The sequence below is a fragment of the Meles meles genome, chromosome 2 (assembly GCF_922984935.1).
Source record: "Meles meles chromosome 2, mMelMel3.1 paternal haplotype, whole genome shotgun sequence".
Taxonomy (NCBI): Eukaryota; Metazoa; Chordata; class Mammalia; order Carnivora; family Mustelidae; genus Meles; species Meles meles.
The window spans coordinates 89,461,469-89,476,142 of record NC_060067.1 but is presented as its reverse complement, the minus strand read 5'-3'; the positions used below and the strand labels follow the sequence as shown (position 1 = coordinate 89,476,142).

The 14,674-nt window shown below is 35.6% G+C and overlaps 1 protein-coding gene across 2 annotated transcripts in view; it reads left to right on the top strand.

Moving 5' to 3' along the window:
• Nucleotides 1-14,674, top strand: part of ADAD1 (adenosine deaminase domain containing 1) — a 63,391-nt gene that overhangs the window by 29,783 nt on the left and 18,934 nt on the right. For both annotated transcript variants that reach the window (XM_045997537.1, XM_045997536.1), the window contains exon 9: nt 12,674-12,911. In XM_045997537.1, the coding sequence (XP_045853493.1) occupies nt 12,674-12,911 (238 nt within the window). The remainder of the gene's footprint in view (nt 1-12,673; nt 12,912-14,674) is intronic.

Below are 14,674 nucleotides of genomic sequence, written 5' to 3'. Positions count from 1 at the left end.
AAAAAAACATTGTTTCATTGAGATTTTCGTTTCATAGTAACTTGCGATCATACTTTGTGTAATTTGACTTCTATCTTCTTATCAGGAGGAGGACAATTAATATTTTAAATTAGCCAGTTAGATGTATTATACTTTGAACTTACACATTTGTTTGCACAACATTTCAATTTTTCCCCTTTCTTTGGGAGAAAGATGTTTCCTTGAACTTCTCAAGTCTAAAAGCTTATATTTAATTATCTTTAAAATAAGAAAAGTCTTAAATGCCCATTTGGTTTTTTAGCTACCTTTTTCACACATTTGGTTATGATCTGGGAACTTTTAAGTTGTCAAATGAGTAGACAGTAACTAGAACACAAGATAAATAATGGGAACTAGTAATTCATTCTTCGGTGGGAGGTATTACCGAATTATGTAATTACATTTGAATGGTTTTTCAACCATTGTCAGTAAACAATTAGGGGACTCATTTGTATAATTTTCATAAAACCCTGAGTGTTGCAAAACTTTAATTTATACCTGTGAAACACCTTAAGTACTGCTGTTACTTGGTTCTTCTTTGCTTGCCATTCCTTTCTGAAAACAATTGCCTGTATAAGCCTGAGATCCTCAGATAGGTAATATTTTTGTTTTTAGGTGGTGGTATTTCTGTTTTTTTTTTAAAGATATTATTTATTTTTTAGAGAGAGAGAGTGCACAAGTAGGGGGAGCAGCAGGCACAGGCAGAAGTAGGATCCCCACTGAGCAAGGAGCCCAATGTGGGACTTGATCCCAGGACCTTGGAATCATGAACTGAGCCAAAAGTAGACACTTAACTGACTGAGCCCAACCCAAGCATCCCGATATCCCAGTATGCTCACTGTTTGAAAGACCATTTGGGGTAGCATCTGGGACACCATCCCAGAAGACCCTAGAGTCCTTTTTTCTTAAAAATTATTTTTATTAACATACATTGTATTATTTGCCCCAGGAGTACAGGTCTGTGAATCATTAGGCTTACACATTTCACAACACTCACCATAGCCCATACCCTCCCAATGTCCATAACCCAATCACCCTATCCATACCCCCCATCCCCCAACAACCCTGTTTGTTTTGTGAGATTAAGAGTCTCTTATGGTTTGTCTTCTTCTTGATCCATCTTGTTTCATTTTTTTTCCTTCCCTATCCTCACAACCTCCCGCCCTGCCTCTCAAATTCCTCATGTCAGAGATACCATATGATAATTGTGTTTCTCTGATTATTTCTCTCAGTGTAATACCCTCTAGTTCCATCCACATTGTTGCAAAAGGCAAGATTTCATTTCTTTTGATGGCTGCATAGTATTCCATTGTATATATATACCACCTCTTCTTTATCCATTCATCTGTTGATGGACATCTAGGTTCTTTCCATGGTTTGGTGATTGTGGACACTGCTGCTATAAACATTCAGGTGCACACGCCCCTTCGGATCAGTACATTGTATTTTTAGGGTAAATACCCAGTACTGCAATTTCTGGGTCATATGGTAGCTCTATTTTCAACTTTTAAGGAAACTCCATGCTGTTTTCCAGAGTGGCTACACCAGCTTGCATTCCCACCAACAGAGTAGGAGGGTTCCCCTTTCTCTGCATCCTCACCAACATCTGTCATTTCCTGACTTGTTAATTTTAGCCATTCTTACTGGAGTGGGGTGGTATCTCATTGTGGTTTTGATTTGTATTTCCCTGATGACGAGTGACGTTGAGCACTTTTTCGTGTGTTTGTTGGCCATTTGGGTATCTTCTTTGCAGAAATATCTGTTCTTGTCTTCTGCCATTTCTTGATTGGATTATTTGTTCTTTTGGTGTTGAGTTTGATAAGTTCCTTATAGATTTTGGATACTAACCCTTTATCTGATATGTCATTTGCAGATATCTTCTCCCATTCTGTCCATTGTCTTTTGATTTTTGTTTTTCTGTTTTTTTTAAGATTTTATTTATTTTTTGTCAGAGAGAGAGAGGGAGAGAGAACGAGCGAACACAGGCAGACAGAGTGGCAGGCAGAGGCAGAGGGAGAAGCAGGCTCCCTACCGAGCAAGGAGCCCAATGTGGGACTCGATACTAGGACACTGAGCCAGAGGCAGCCGCTCAACCAACTGAGCCGCCCAGGCATCCTGGTTTTTGTTTTTTTTTCAAAAGCTTTTGATCTTGATGAAATCCCAATAGTTCATTTTTGCCCTTGCTTCCCTTGCCTTTGGCAGTGTTTCTAGGAAGAAGTTGCTGTGGCTGTAGTCAAAGAGGTTGCTGCCTGTCTTCTCCTCAAGGATTTTGATGGATTCCTGTCTCACATTGAGGTCTTTCATCCATTTGGAGTCTATTTTTGTGTGTGGTGTAAGAAAATGGTCCAGTTTCATTCTTCTGCATGCGGCTGTCCAATTTTCCCAACACCATTTGTTGAAGAGACTTTTTCCCATTGGACATTCTTTCCTGCTTTGTCGAAGATGAGTTGACCATAGAGTTGAGGGTCTGTTTCTGGGCTCTGTATTCTGTTCCTTTGATCTATGTGTCTGTTTTTGTGCCAGTACCATGCTGTCTTGATGATGATAGCTTTGTAATAGAGCTTGAGGTCTGGAATTGTGATGCCACCAACTTTGGCTTTCTTTTTCAACATTCCTCTGGCTATTCGGGTCTTTCCAGTTCCATATAAATTTTAGGATTATTTGTTCCATTTCTTTGAAACAAATTGGTGGTATTTTGATAGAGATTTCATTAAATGTGTAGATTGCTTTAGGTAGCATAGACATTTTCACAATATTTGTTCTTCCAGTCCATGAGCATGGAATATTTTTCCATTTCTTTGTGTCTTTCTCCATTTCTTTCTTTTTTTTTTTTTTTTTAAGATTTTATTTATTTATTTGACAGAGAGAGATCACAAGTAGACAGAGAGGCAGGCAGAGAGAGAGGGGAAAGCAGGCTCCCTGCCAAGTAGAGAGCCTGATGCGGGACTCGATCTCAGGACCCTGAGATCATGACCTGAGCCAAAGGCAGCGGCTTAACCCACTGAGCCACCCAGGCGCCCTTCTCCATTTCTTTCACTAGTACTTTATAGTTTTCTGAGTACAGGTTCTTTGCCACTTTGCTTAGGTCTATTCCTAGGTATCTTATGGTTTCGGGTGCAATTGTAAATGGGATCATCTTCTTAATTTCTCTCTCTCCAGTCTTGCTGTTGGTGTATAGAAATACAACTGATTACTGGGCATTGATTTTATATCCTGACACTTTACTGAATTCCTGTATGAGTTCTAGCAATTTTGGAGTGGAGTCTTTTGGGTTTTCCACATAAAGTATCATATCATCTGCAAAGAGTGAGAGTTTGACTTCTTCTTTGTGATTCAGATGCCTTTTGTTTCTTTTTGTTGTCTTATTGCCAAGGCTAGGACTTCTAGTACTATGTTGAATAGCATTGGTGACAGTGGATATCCCTGCGGTGTTCCTGACCTTAGGAAAACTGAGAGGAAAAGCTCTCAGGTTTTCCCCATTGAGAATGATGTTTGCTGTGGGTTTTTCATAGATGGCTTTGATGGTATTGAGGTGTGTACCCTCTATTCCTACACTGTGACAAGTTTTGATCAAGAAAGGATGCTGTACTTTATCAACATCTGTTCGCTTTTTCAACATCTGTTAAGAGTACCATATGGTTCTTGTTCTTTTATTAATGTATCATATTGATTGATTTGCGGATGTTGAACCAACCTTGCAGCGCTGGAATAAATCCCACTTGGTCGTGGTGAATAATCCTTTTAATGTACTGTTGGATCCTATTAGCTAGTATTTTGGTGAGAATTTTTGCATCTGTTCATGAAGGATACTGGTCTGTAATTATCCTTTTTTTTTTAAAGATTTTATTTATTTATTTGACAGACAGAGATCACAAGTAGGTGGAGAGGCAGGCAGAGAGAGGAAGGGAAGCAGGCTCCCTGCTGAGCAGAGAGCCCGATGTGGGGCTTGATCCCAGGACGCTGGGATCATGACCTGAGCCGAAGGCAGCGGCTTAATCCACTGAGCCACCCAGGCGCCCTGTAATGATCCTTTTTGATGGGGTCTTCGTCTGGTTTTGGGATCAAAGTAATGTTGGCCTCATAAAATAAGTTTGGAAGTTTTCCTTCCACTTCTATTTTTTGGGATAGTTTCTGGAGAATAAGTATTAATTCTTCTTTAACTGTTTGGTAGAATTCCCCTGGAAAGCCTTCTGGCCCTCGGCTCTTGTTTGTTCAGAGATTTTTGATGACTGCTTCAATCTCCTTACTGGTTATGGATCTGTTCAGATTTTCTGTTTCTTCCTGGTTTAGTTTTGGTAGTTTATACGTCTCTAGGAGTGCATCTATTTCTTCCAGATTTTCAGATTTGCAGGCATATAGTTGCTCATAATATGTTCTTATAATTGTTTGTATTTCTTTGGTGTTGGTTATAATCTCTCCTCTTTCATTCATGATTTTATTAATTTGGGTCCTTTCTCTTTTCTTTTGGATAAGTCTGGCCAGGGGTTTATCAGTCTTATTAATTCTTTCAAAGAACCAGCTCCTCGTTTCATTGATTTGTTCTCCCGTTCTTTTGGTTTCTATTTCATTGATTTCTGCTCTGATCTTCATGATTTTTCTTTTCCTGCTGCATTTAGCTTTCTTTGTTGTTCTTATTCCAGCTCCTTTAGGTGTAGGCTTAGGTTGTATACTGGAGACCTTTCTTGCTTCTTGAGAAAAGCTTGTATTGCTATATACTTTTCTCTCAGGACTGCTGTTGCTGTGTCCCACAGATTTTGAACAGTTGTGTTTTCATTTTCATTTGTTTCCATGAATTTTTTCAATTCTTTTTTAATTTTCTGATTGACCCATTCATCCTTTAGTAGGACGCTCTTTAGCCTCCATGTATTTGAGTTCTTTCCAACTTTCCTCTTGTGATTGAGTTCTAACTTCAGAGCATTGTGGTCTGAAAATACGCAGGGAATGATCCCAGTCTTTTGGTACCGGTTGAGACCTGATTTGTGATCCAGGATTTGATCTGTTCTGGAGCATGTTCGATGTGCACTAGAGAAAAATGTGAATTATCTCTTTTGCCTCATTTATACCAGCAGTAAGAGCCTCCATTTTTTATTGCACCTCCCTAATAGCTTTTTTGATTTCAACTTGGTTATATTTTAGTTCCTTCATTTCTCCAGAAAGGGATTTTATTTCTCCAGAAAGGGATTCTCAAATATCTTCCCTGCCTTCTTCAAGCCCAGCTAGCACCTTGAGAATCATCATTCTGAACTCTAGTTCTGACATACTAACAATGTCCATATTGATTAAGTCCCTGGCCTTTGGTACTGCCTCTTGTTCTTTTTTTGTGGTGAGTTTTTCTGCCTTGTTATTTTATCCAGATAGGAGTATATGAATGAGAGAGTAAAATACTAAAAGTGTGGTAGAGACACCAGAAAAACAATACGTTAACCAAATCAGAGACCTGAAACTGGGGGGAGAAGATAGAGGGGAAAAAAAGATTAAAAAATAAAAAAATATATATATATTATACTGGTGAATAGAACAGAGCCACCCACTTGATTGGTGTATTTTTGTCTCTTAGAAGAAACTACTTTCCAAAATTTTAAAGAAAGAAAAACCTATATGTATAGAAATAAGGGTAAACATGATGAAGGGATGGACTATGACTGTAAAGATGAAAATTTAAAAAGATTTAAAAAAAGAATTGATAAGCTAAGTTGATTGGAAAAAGAAAAAAAGGAGAGAATGTGATCAGGCTGGAGCTAGATTTAGGGTATATTTTGATCTATTAGAAGAAATTATATCCCAAAATTTTAAAGAAAGAAAACCTGTATGTATACAAAAAATAAAGTTAAATATAATGAAGCCATAAAATACAACTATAACAATGAAAATTTAAAAAGCTTTTTTAAAAAAAGTATTGATACGATAAAATAATTTTAAAAAGTTAAAAGAGGAAGAGGAAAAGTTAAAAAAATAGAATAAGAAAATAATAAAATTAAAAAATTTAACTTTGCAAGACTGAAGGATCATGGGAAAAAGCCATGAATTCTATAGGTTCCTTTCCTCTAGCCCTGGAGTTCCGCAGTTCTCGTTTATCGGTAAACTTGGTCTTGGCTGGATGTTCTTGCTGATCTTCTGGGGGTGGGGCCTGTTGCAGTATTCTCAAATGTCTTTGCCAGAGGCGGAATTGTACCACCCTTACCAGGGGCCAAGCTAAGTAATCTGTTCGGGTTTGCTCTTGGTAGCTTTTGTTCCCTGAAGGCTTTCTGTAGAGCTTTGGAGGATGGGAATGAAAATGGCAGCCTCCCAGTCTCTGGTCTGGAGGAGCCAAGAGCTTGAGGACCCACTCCTCAGTGTGCCCTCAGAGAAAAGTAGTCAATCCCTCCTGTCTCTGTGGTCTCCGGCAGTGCTCTGTGCTTACCCGGCCTGTGACCAAGCCTTTCTATCTCTGGCACACAGCCCCTTTTGGAATCTCCAAACCCAGCAGATTCCCACCGCGCGCTCCCGCATGCCGCTCCTTCCAGAGGAGGAGGGAGGGGGTCTCTCCAGATCTGCCACTTGTGGTGTCCCTGCTTGAAGATCAGTGGCCCAACTCTGCCTTGGATCAGGGTTTAAGGTAACCCTGACCTGAGAGTTCCCACCTTGTCTCCCATCTCTTTAGCCGTCTGCTCCGCTCTGATACTTGGGGGCTCTGCCACACTCAGACACTCCCAGTCTTTCTGGGTCCTGAGATCACACTGTCCCCGTGAAGTCTCCAACCCCACTTAGCCTCTGGAGCGATGTCCCTCAGTAGATCAGACTTCTAAAAGTCCTGATTTTGTGCTCCACTGCTTGCAGGAGCCAGCCCCTCCCCCCATGGTTTATCTTCATATTACTTCAGATTCACTTCTCTGGACATCCTACCTTCCCGAAAGTGGTTGGTTTTCTGTTCCTAAAATTGCTGCTCTATTTTTCTATCTCCTGTTGCATTTTTAGGTATTCAGAATGATTTGGTAACTATCTCGCTGAACTCCTGGCACCTAATGCTATTTCAGCCTGCCACTACTCTACCATCATGCTTCCTCCTTGATATTTTTTTATTGATTTTTTGTTTATATATTTTATACCCATTTCTTGGAAATTTCTCTTACAAGTAATATTTTTTTCAGTTTCATGTGTATACAAGGTGCTATTTTTGTTTGGCTTTAATAAACTGTAAAAGGGAAATTGGTTATTTGTTTTCTAATTAAGCTTATTATCTTTGTATAGAAAATATATTACTTGATTCACAATTCAAAGGATTCAGAAGGGTTTTCAGTGAAAAGTTTTTTCCCTCCTATCCTAGTGCCCCAGGCACCCATTTTTCTTCTGTGGCATTCATTGTTCCTAGGTTGTTGTTTTTCTTTCCAAAGATAGTTTATACTTAAAGAAGTAAATGCATATTCTTTTTCTTTTCTTTTTTCTTTTTTGTATTTTGTATGAATAGATAATACAATTCATACCTTGATGTGTTTTGTTTTTTTCATTTAATAATATATCTTGTAAATATTTCCATGTCAGGTATGTAACGAATTTCTTCATTATTAATTGTGTCTCGTTGTATGGTATTTCTTTGTATAAAGGTATCATAATGTATTTAACCACTTGTAGGTTGAGGGAATTTTAGATTGCTTCCAATTTTTTTCAGCTACTAAAATGCTATAGTGAATGACCTTTTTATATTATTTGCACATGTATGAATGCATCTGTTTCTAAGATGAATTCTGAAAGTAGAATCACGGGCAAAAATGTATGCATTTGCAATTTTGAGAAATGTTACTAAGTTACCCTTCAAATCACATTCCCACTGGTAATATATGATAATGCCAGTTATTCTTACCCTCAAAAGTAGTTACTTCTAAATCTTCTTATTCCAAATACATATTGTGGATGGTACATTTCTTAGATTTAATTTGCTTACTGAATTTCTTTGCCTTGTTTTCTTTTGGTCTCATACATTTTCAGGATTTAAACTTTTCTCAATTTCCTTTAAGAAAGGACTTTTTTCTTGAATGTCTATTAAGTATATAAGAATTGTCTATGCTATCTCTAGAATCACAGTTTTCTTTGAGATTGGTGAAGAAAATACTGTAAAACTTGTCATTTTATATAACATAACTCCATACTATATTTAGTTTCTTAAAAGAATGGATATAGGCTCTTGTAAAATTATTTAGTATTTAGCTAGTGGTTTGAGACAGGAGCTTAAAAATTAAATCTCTTGTCATTTTGAGTGTCTTCTTGCTCCTAACAGTGAGGAATACCAGGTAGCAATAAAAACACTATAGACTTTGTAAAATTGTTTCTGCTCTTTTTCTTGGCATCTTTGTGGGACACATCTTAAGCTAATTGGTGTTCTTCGTGGTATAACCTAAGTGATTTTAATGTGTTTAAGTTGTTGGTTAAAAATGCCAATTTTTGGACCTCTTAAAGATCTCTATTCTGTGTCTGGGGGAGGGAGTTTTGAGACAGAGGAATATACATGTAAAAGCACCACTGGGTGATTCTGATACAGATGATATTAATGGTTCTGAGAAATACTCATTTAAAGTTTCTGTACACTAGGAGAAAACCTTCAGAGTTCAGTGAACTTTATTTGTAGTCTAGTAGAGCTTTTCACTTAGTAAGTAAACTCTTTTTATACCATTCCTGATAGAGTATCATCTAGCCCTATTTTAAAACTGTAATATATGGGTAGTGGTATTAAAATGTAATGTGAAGTGTAGGATTTAAAACCAATCTGTTCTATTAATTGAATAGCCCCAGTTGTTTTTTTTAAAAAAAGTCTTTTTATTTATACTTGAAATTTGCTTCCTGTAAATCTATACTGACAATATAAGTTAAATCTAATTCTTTGAGGATAATTATATCATCCTGTTCTCTTATAATTCTTAGGAAATCTTTTACAGTTCTTTATTTAAAATTCTTAAAAACCTTAATTATTGGATCCATTACCAGTGGGGAGAGTATTATATTTTAACTTACTTAACTTTTTAGAAAGTTTACAGAAGCCAGTTTTGTGCTGTGAGTGTTCTTAGATATTCATTTTATCACTTTATGGTGGTAGTATTCTTTTTTAGGAAAAAAGTCTTAGGCTTGTTAAAAAGACATTTACTATTATTAAAAAGAAAATAATCCAGAGTAGGATTTCCTGGGTGGCTCAGTCAGTTAAGCGTCTGACTCTGAGTTTGGCTCGGGTCATGATCTCAGGGTTGTGCCATCATGGGGCTCTGTGCTCAGGGCCTAGTCTGCTTGAGATTCTCTCCCTCTGCCCTGGCCCCTGTTCATGCACATGTACTCTCTTTCTCTCTCTTAAATTAAATAAATAAATAAATAAAATCTTTTAAAAAATCCATATAAAGAAGAAAATCCACTTTGCTTAAGTACTTAAGAGCTAGATTTTATTTTTTTAATTTTCAAGGTTTTTAAGGTGTATTTTGAAAATTTGGTATTCTATTATGGTAAGATCCTCTGTCTAAATATTTCAAGAGTGTTCGTACAGAGGTATTTCTGTCCAGTTCTTTTAATACACTAATTTGAATTTTACATTTGGATTATAAAGAATACCAATTTCTAATTCCCTCCTAGTGAAAGAATCTGTTTTAAACATAGTTCATGGACTTTAAAGAAACATTTGATAACCTGAGAGATTCTGTATTTGTTTCTTTTTTTTTTTTTTAAGATCAGTAATAGGTTCACAGTGTTAGTAAAATAATTGTCCCAAGTCAGTCAGTTTGCCTATTGGCAGAGCCTGTACTCAAAACAGTTTTATAACTTCTCATGCTGCTGCATTTTGTATTAAATTGAGTTCTGATAGCTTTGTCTGAGCATAGCGAGTGAGTAGAATCTCACTGCTTTGTCTATTAAACTTGACATTCTTGAAAGCAGGTGCTTTGACACACTCCTCTTGGTCCAGTTTGTGCTAGGGGGTCAGTAAATGCTTCATGAATAAATAGTTTGAATCAGCATGTTTTGCTTTTGAAAGTGCTCTTTTTCTACTTAAAACTAATTCTGCCCAGAACACTTAAAAAATAAATTTTATTTTTTATGCTTGTTGTATTTTATGCTAACCCAGGAAGCTTTTAAAATAATGTGAGAATGGCATTGGTATTAATATCCCAATCCCTCAAGAGTCTAATATGCATCCAGGATTGATAATTACTGGTCTCTGATAATCTAATCTTTTATATTCTTGTTTTCATCAGGTACTTTTTAAGCCCCCTACTATATGCTAGGTGTTATATACCATTGCATTACTCTCAGGGGTACCATTCATACAGTAAAATACAGAGTGGTGAGCATTATGAATACAAAGCTAGATGCTTCTTGCCTTTATGTCTTCTCCTAGCCACACATTTGTGTTTCACAGGAACTTGAATTGTTTTCTCTGGATATTCTGTAATATATGGGTGGTGGTGTTAAAATGTAATACCTCAGACTAATTATAATGTTCCAGATGTAAGACCAGTGCATAGTTCTTTAATGTTTGATTCTTTGATTTATATACTATATTCTTACTCATGCATCCTCAGTTTTTAATAGCTGTTTCAGCAACCATTTCTGCTGACTTACATTACACTTATTATAGATTAATCTCCTCAGAATCTTTTCTGTATAAAAAGGTGTCCAGTCAAGTCAGCTATGGTCCTCGATTAGATTTAATTGTTGACTTTACCTTGGGGTTTCATGTTATTTTAGATGACTCAAGATAAATCAAACTTTCCTTATTATATGACAGTTTTAGAGTTGTATTTTTCCAGGAACAAGATGTAGCCTCAAGATATAACCAAAACCATACTTTGGATTTAGTTAATAGTTAAAGTGTACACATATAAAGGGAAAAATAAATTTTCTAATATTAATATACTTTTTTCTATTACATTACTGCTGTTATACCACCTTGTTGAAACATTTTGGTGAAACAGTTTGGTATGTAAGAAATCCCAAATGGAATTCTACTTACAAATTCCATTTGTTTGTTTTTTTACACATGTATCTTGGTATTTTAGGCACAAACAGCACCATTATCTCATTACAGTATGTCTTAGTCTGTTTGGGCTGCTACAATAAAAATTCCACTGATACTGTAGCAGGAATGAGAGCCTCTTTTTAAGGGTTCCTCACAAAGGCCTTACTATCTCATTGGAAAGGTTTAACCTATTAATTTTATTGGGACACATTTATTCTGTAGCACAGTGTGTAATAATATGTAACATTTTCTTTTGAATCTATGTCTTCTGTTCATTATAGACACAGTGACTATTCCATAGACCTTATTTCTTTTCAACTATTTGGGTCCAAGCATATTTTTAACTAGTCTTAATTTGTCAGTATTTCTTAATTTGGGTTATTCAAAGGAATACTTAGTGTCTCCTGATACATGAATAAAGAAGATGTGGCATATACATACAATATTACTCAGCCATCAAAAAGAATGAAATCTTGCCATTTGCAAAAGCATGGATGTATCTAGAGGGTATAATGCTACATGAAATAAATCAGAGAAAGGCAAATACCTATGGTTTAACTCATGTGGAATTTCAGAAACAAGCAAGAAAAAAAAAAAAAAGACAAACCAGAAAATAGACTCTTAACTCTCATAACTGTAGAGAACAGACAGAGGGGGGAGGAGTGGCAGGTGGTGGGGAGGGATGGGTGAAATGCATGATGGGGATTTAGAGTACACATCTTGATGAGTGCCAAGTTATGTATAGAATTGTTGAATCCATATATTATATGCCTGAAACTAATTTAACACTGTATGTTAACTATACTGAGATTAAAAAAAAAACAACACAAAGGAGTGCTTAGAAAAAGGGTGTCAACAGTAATTCATGTTCTTTTTACATCATTTTCTAGTTTCCAAATAATCATAGTGAGTGTAAGACCACTAGCCACCTCAGCAGTTCCAATGTATGGAAACAAAACTTTGTGATATAATGTCTAGTGGTATGTAAAATGTGTCTTTGAGAGAACTTCTCTAAGGAGAAAAGAGATCCAGTTCTGAATTACTAATTTTTAAATAGGAATGACTTGTCCAACTTCTATTTTAAGTTTGATCTACCCACTATATTATACTACACTAATGATATTATACCTTTTTAAGCATTCTTTCAACAATTATTTTAACTGAAAACTCAAAGATTTTGATATTAGCCACAACTGTAACCAGAAATGGTCATTATTTAAATTGTTTTGTGAAAGTGGAACACTGTGGTACTGGAATAGTTGTAATTTGTGGCTCATAGATGTGGAAAAATAACTTAATCTTACCAACCATTTCTCAGCCACATTTATTTCTTGTATTATTTGCTAGTTTCATGCTGTAATCTGAGAATTCAAGACAGGATGAACTAGTTCTCTCTGACAGAACCTTGTAAAAAGCACTATATTTTTTTCTGGGTCAGTTCTGGCTCTTCACTTTTAATCACTGGAATGTCGATTTGTTATTTTCTGTAGAATGTTTTTTTAATGGAAATTATGACCATTGTTACTTTGTCCAGGTTCTGGTAAAAGATACAGAAGTAGCTGCTGAGAAGTAGGAAAGGATAGGTTGCAAGAAAAAAGTAAATAGACTTTAGACTGTTTGCTTTTTTTTTTTTTTTTCCTTTTGGTCTTTCGATATTGAACTTCTGGGTGTTTTGTTTTTACTTTCTAGGTGATGGGAATTGCAGTGATACTAGAGGTTTAGAAATTGCTATAAAGCAACGTGTTGATGATGCACTCACTTCAAAACTTCCAATGTTTTATTTGGTCAACAGACCTCATGTTAGTTTAGTACCTTCTGCATATCCACTTCAAACGAACTTGGAATATAAATCCCTGAGTCTGAATTGGGCTCAAGGGGACATTTCTTTGGAGATTGTGGATGGCCTAAGTGGAAAGATCACTGAAAGGTTTGCATTATTAATTTCTTTTAAAATCACATATTTAAGTAGGACACTTGTGATGAGCACCGGTTGTTGGATATAAGTGTTGAATCACTAAATTGTACACCTGAAACTAATATTACACTTTGTTGACTTACTGGAATATAAATAAAAACTGAAAAAAAATCTTAAGAGAAAATATATTTACAGTACTGTATTTATCAGGAAAAAATGTGCATATAAATGGACCTGTGCAGTTTAAAACTGTGTTCAAGGTCAACTGTATTTGGAAGGGTCCTGTGCAAGTGTAAGGAGCCCAGAAGGTTAAGCTTCACAATAAATCTACCTCCATCTTTATCTATACTATAATAAAAACAGAACAAAACCCATAAAAATATTAAGCAAAAATTCATTTTAATGGAACTTTAAAAATTATTCTAAGTTCAGTTTTTTGAATTTTGAACAATAATAATCATTGAGTGTGACTCTTTTGTAGGCATTGTACTAATTTAAAAAAACAACAACAAACATTTTTTTTTTCCTGATGAGAAGACAGACCTGGAGAAGTTCTATAACTTACTGAAATTGCATAGTAAGTTGAAAGGAGAGAGTATTTAAAATCAGTCTCCAGAACCTATATTTTTCTAAGTATCATTTCATGATTTTAATTGACACTAGAATCATATAATGTTTTGTTTTTTTTTATTTTTATTTATTTTTTTAATCTTTTTTTTTTTAAGATTTATTTTTTTGACAGATAGAGATTACAAGTAGGCAGAGAGGCAGGCAGAGAGAGAGAGAGGAGGAAGCAGGCTCCCAGCCAAGCAGAGAGCCCGATGCGGGGCTCGATCCCAGGACTCTGGGATCATGACCTGAGCCGAAGGCAGAGGCTTTAACCCACTGAGCCACCCAGGCGCCCCATATAATGTTTTGTTTTAAAAATTCATTTCCTCTTACTGAATCTGAATTTCTCTATCTAATTCTAAGAACCTGTATTTGACCTGTGTTTTCAAATATTACTTATATATACTTGAATGTGAAAACTAATATACTATGTTTGTGCTGCCTTCTTATAATAACTCCATAGATTAGGTGGTAGTGTTGATCTTTTACAGATGAATTGCTTCAAGCTAGGTTTAGTATCTTTTATAAAGTCTCCCAAATGGTAACACATCTGGGATTCGTATCTGGACATTTTATTTCCAAAGCCCTTGTCAGTAACCATAATATGCTATGCCTTTTAGACATTTCTTTATAACATCCTTGCCATTCATTATCGAGTAAAACTAAAACTGTACTTTTAGCGTGACCATACATTTATAATGAGGTAATGAATAATGTTAAAATTTTAAATGCCTAAACTGCTTTCTTTCTGAAAGATGGGTTTAAACTAAGACCACATACAAATGTTTCTCGTTATGAACTCAGGCATACTACTGATTACTTCAGCTAGTATGAATTACACTATTCTTACCTTGAATCATCTGTTAATGAACAAACTATACACAGACAAACAAAACAATTCTTTGTTAAAACATTAAAAAATGTTTTACTGAGAGCAGATAAAATATAAGCATAACAAAGCTGAAATTAATGTAAAATGAGCTTAATTAACTTATTATAGCTAAGTGGTACAAAGAGAGCAGATGTGATCTAAACTTTAGACAAGACATTGTTCAGCTCCAAAGCATTACATAAGGCAGAGGAAACTATTACTAAACTGTGTAATTCACAAGGAAGAAAGAATAGTTATGGATAACTATGCAACAAATAGCATAGTATCAACATTC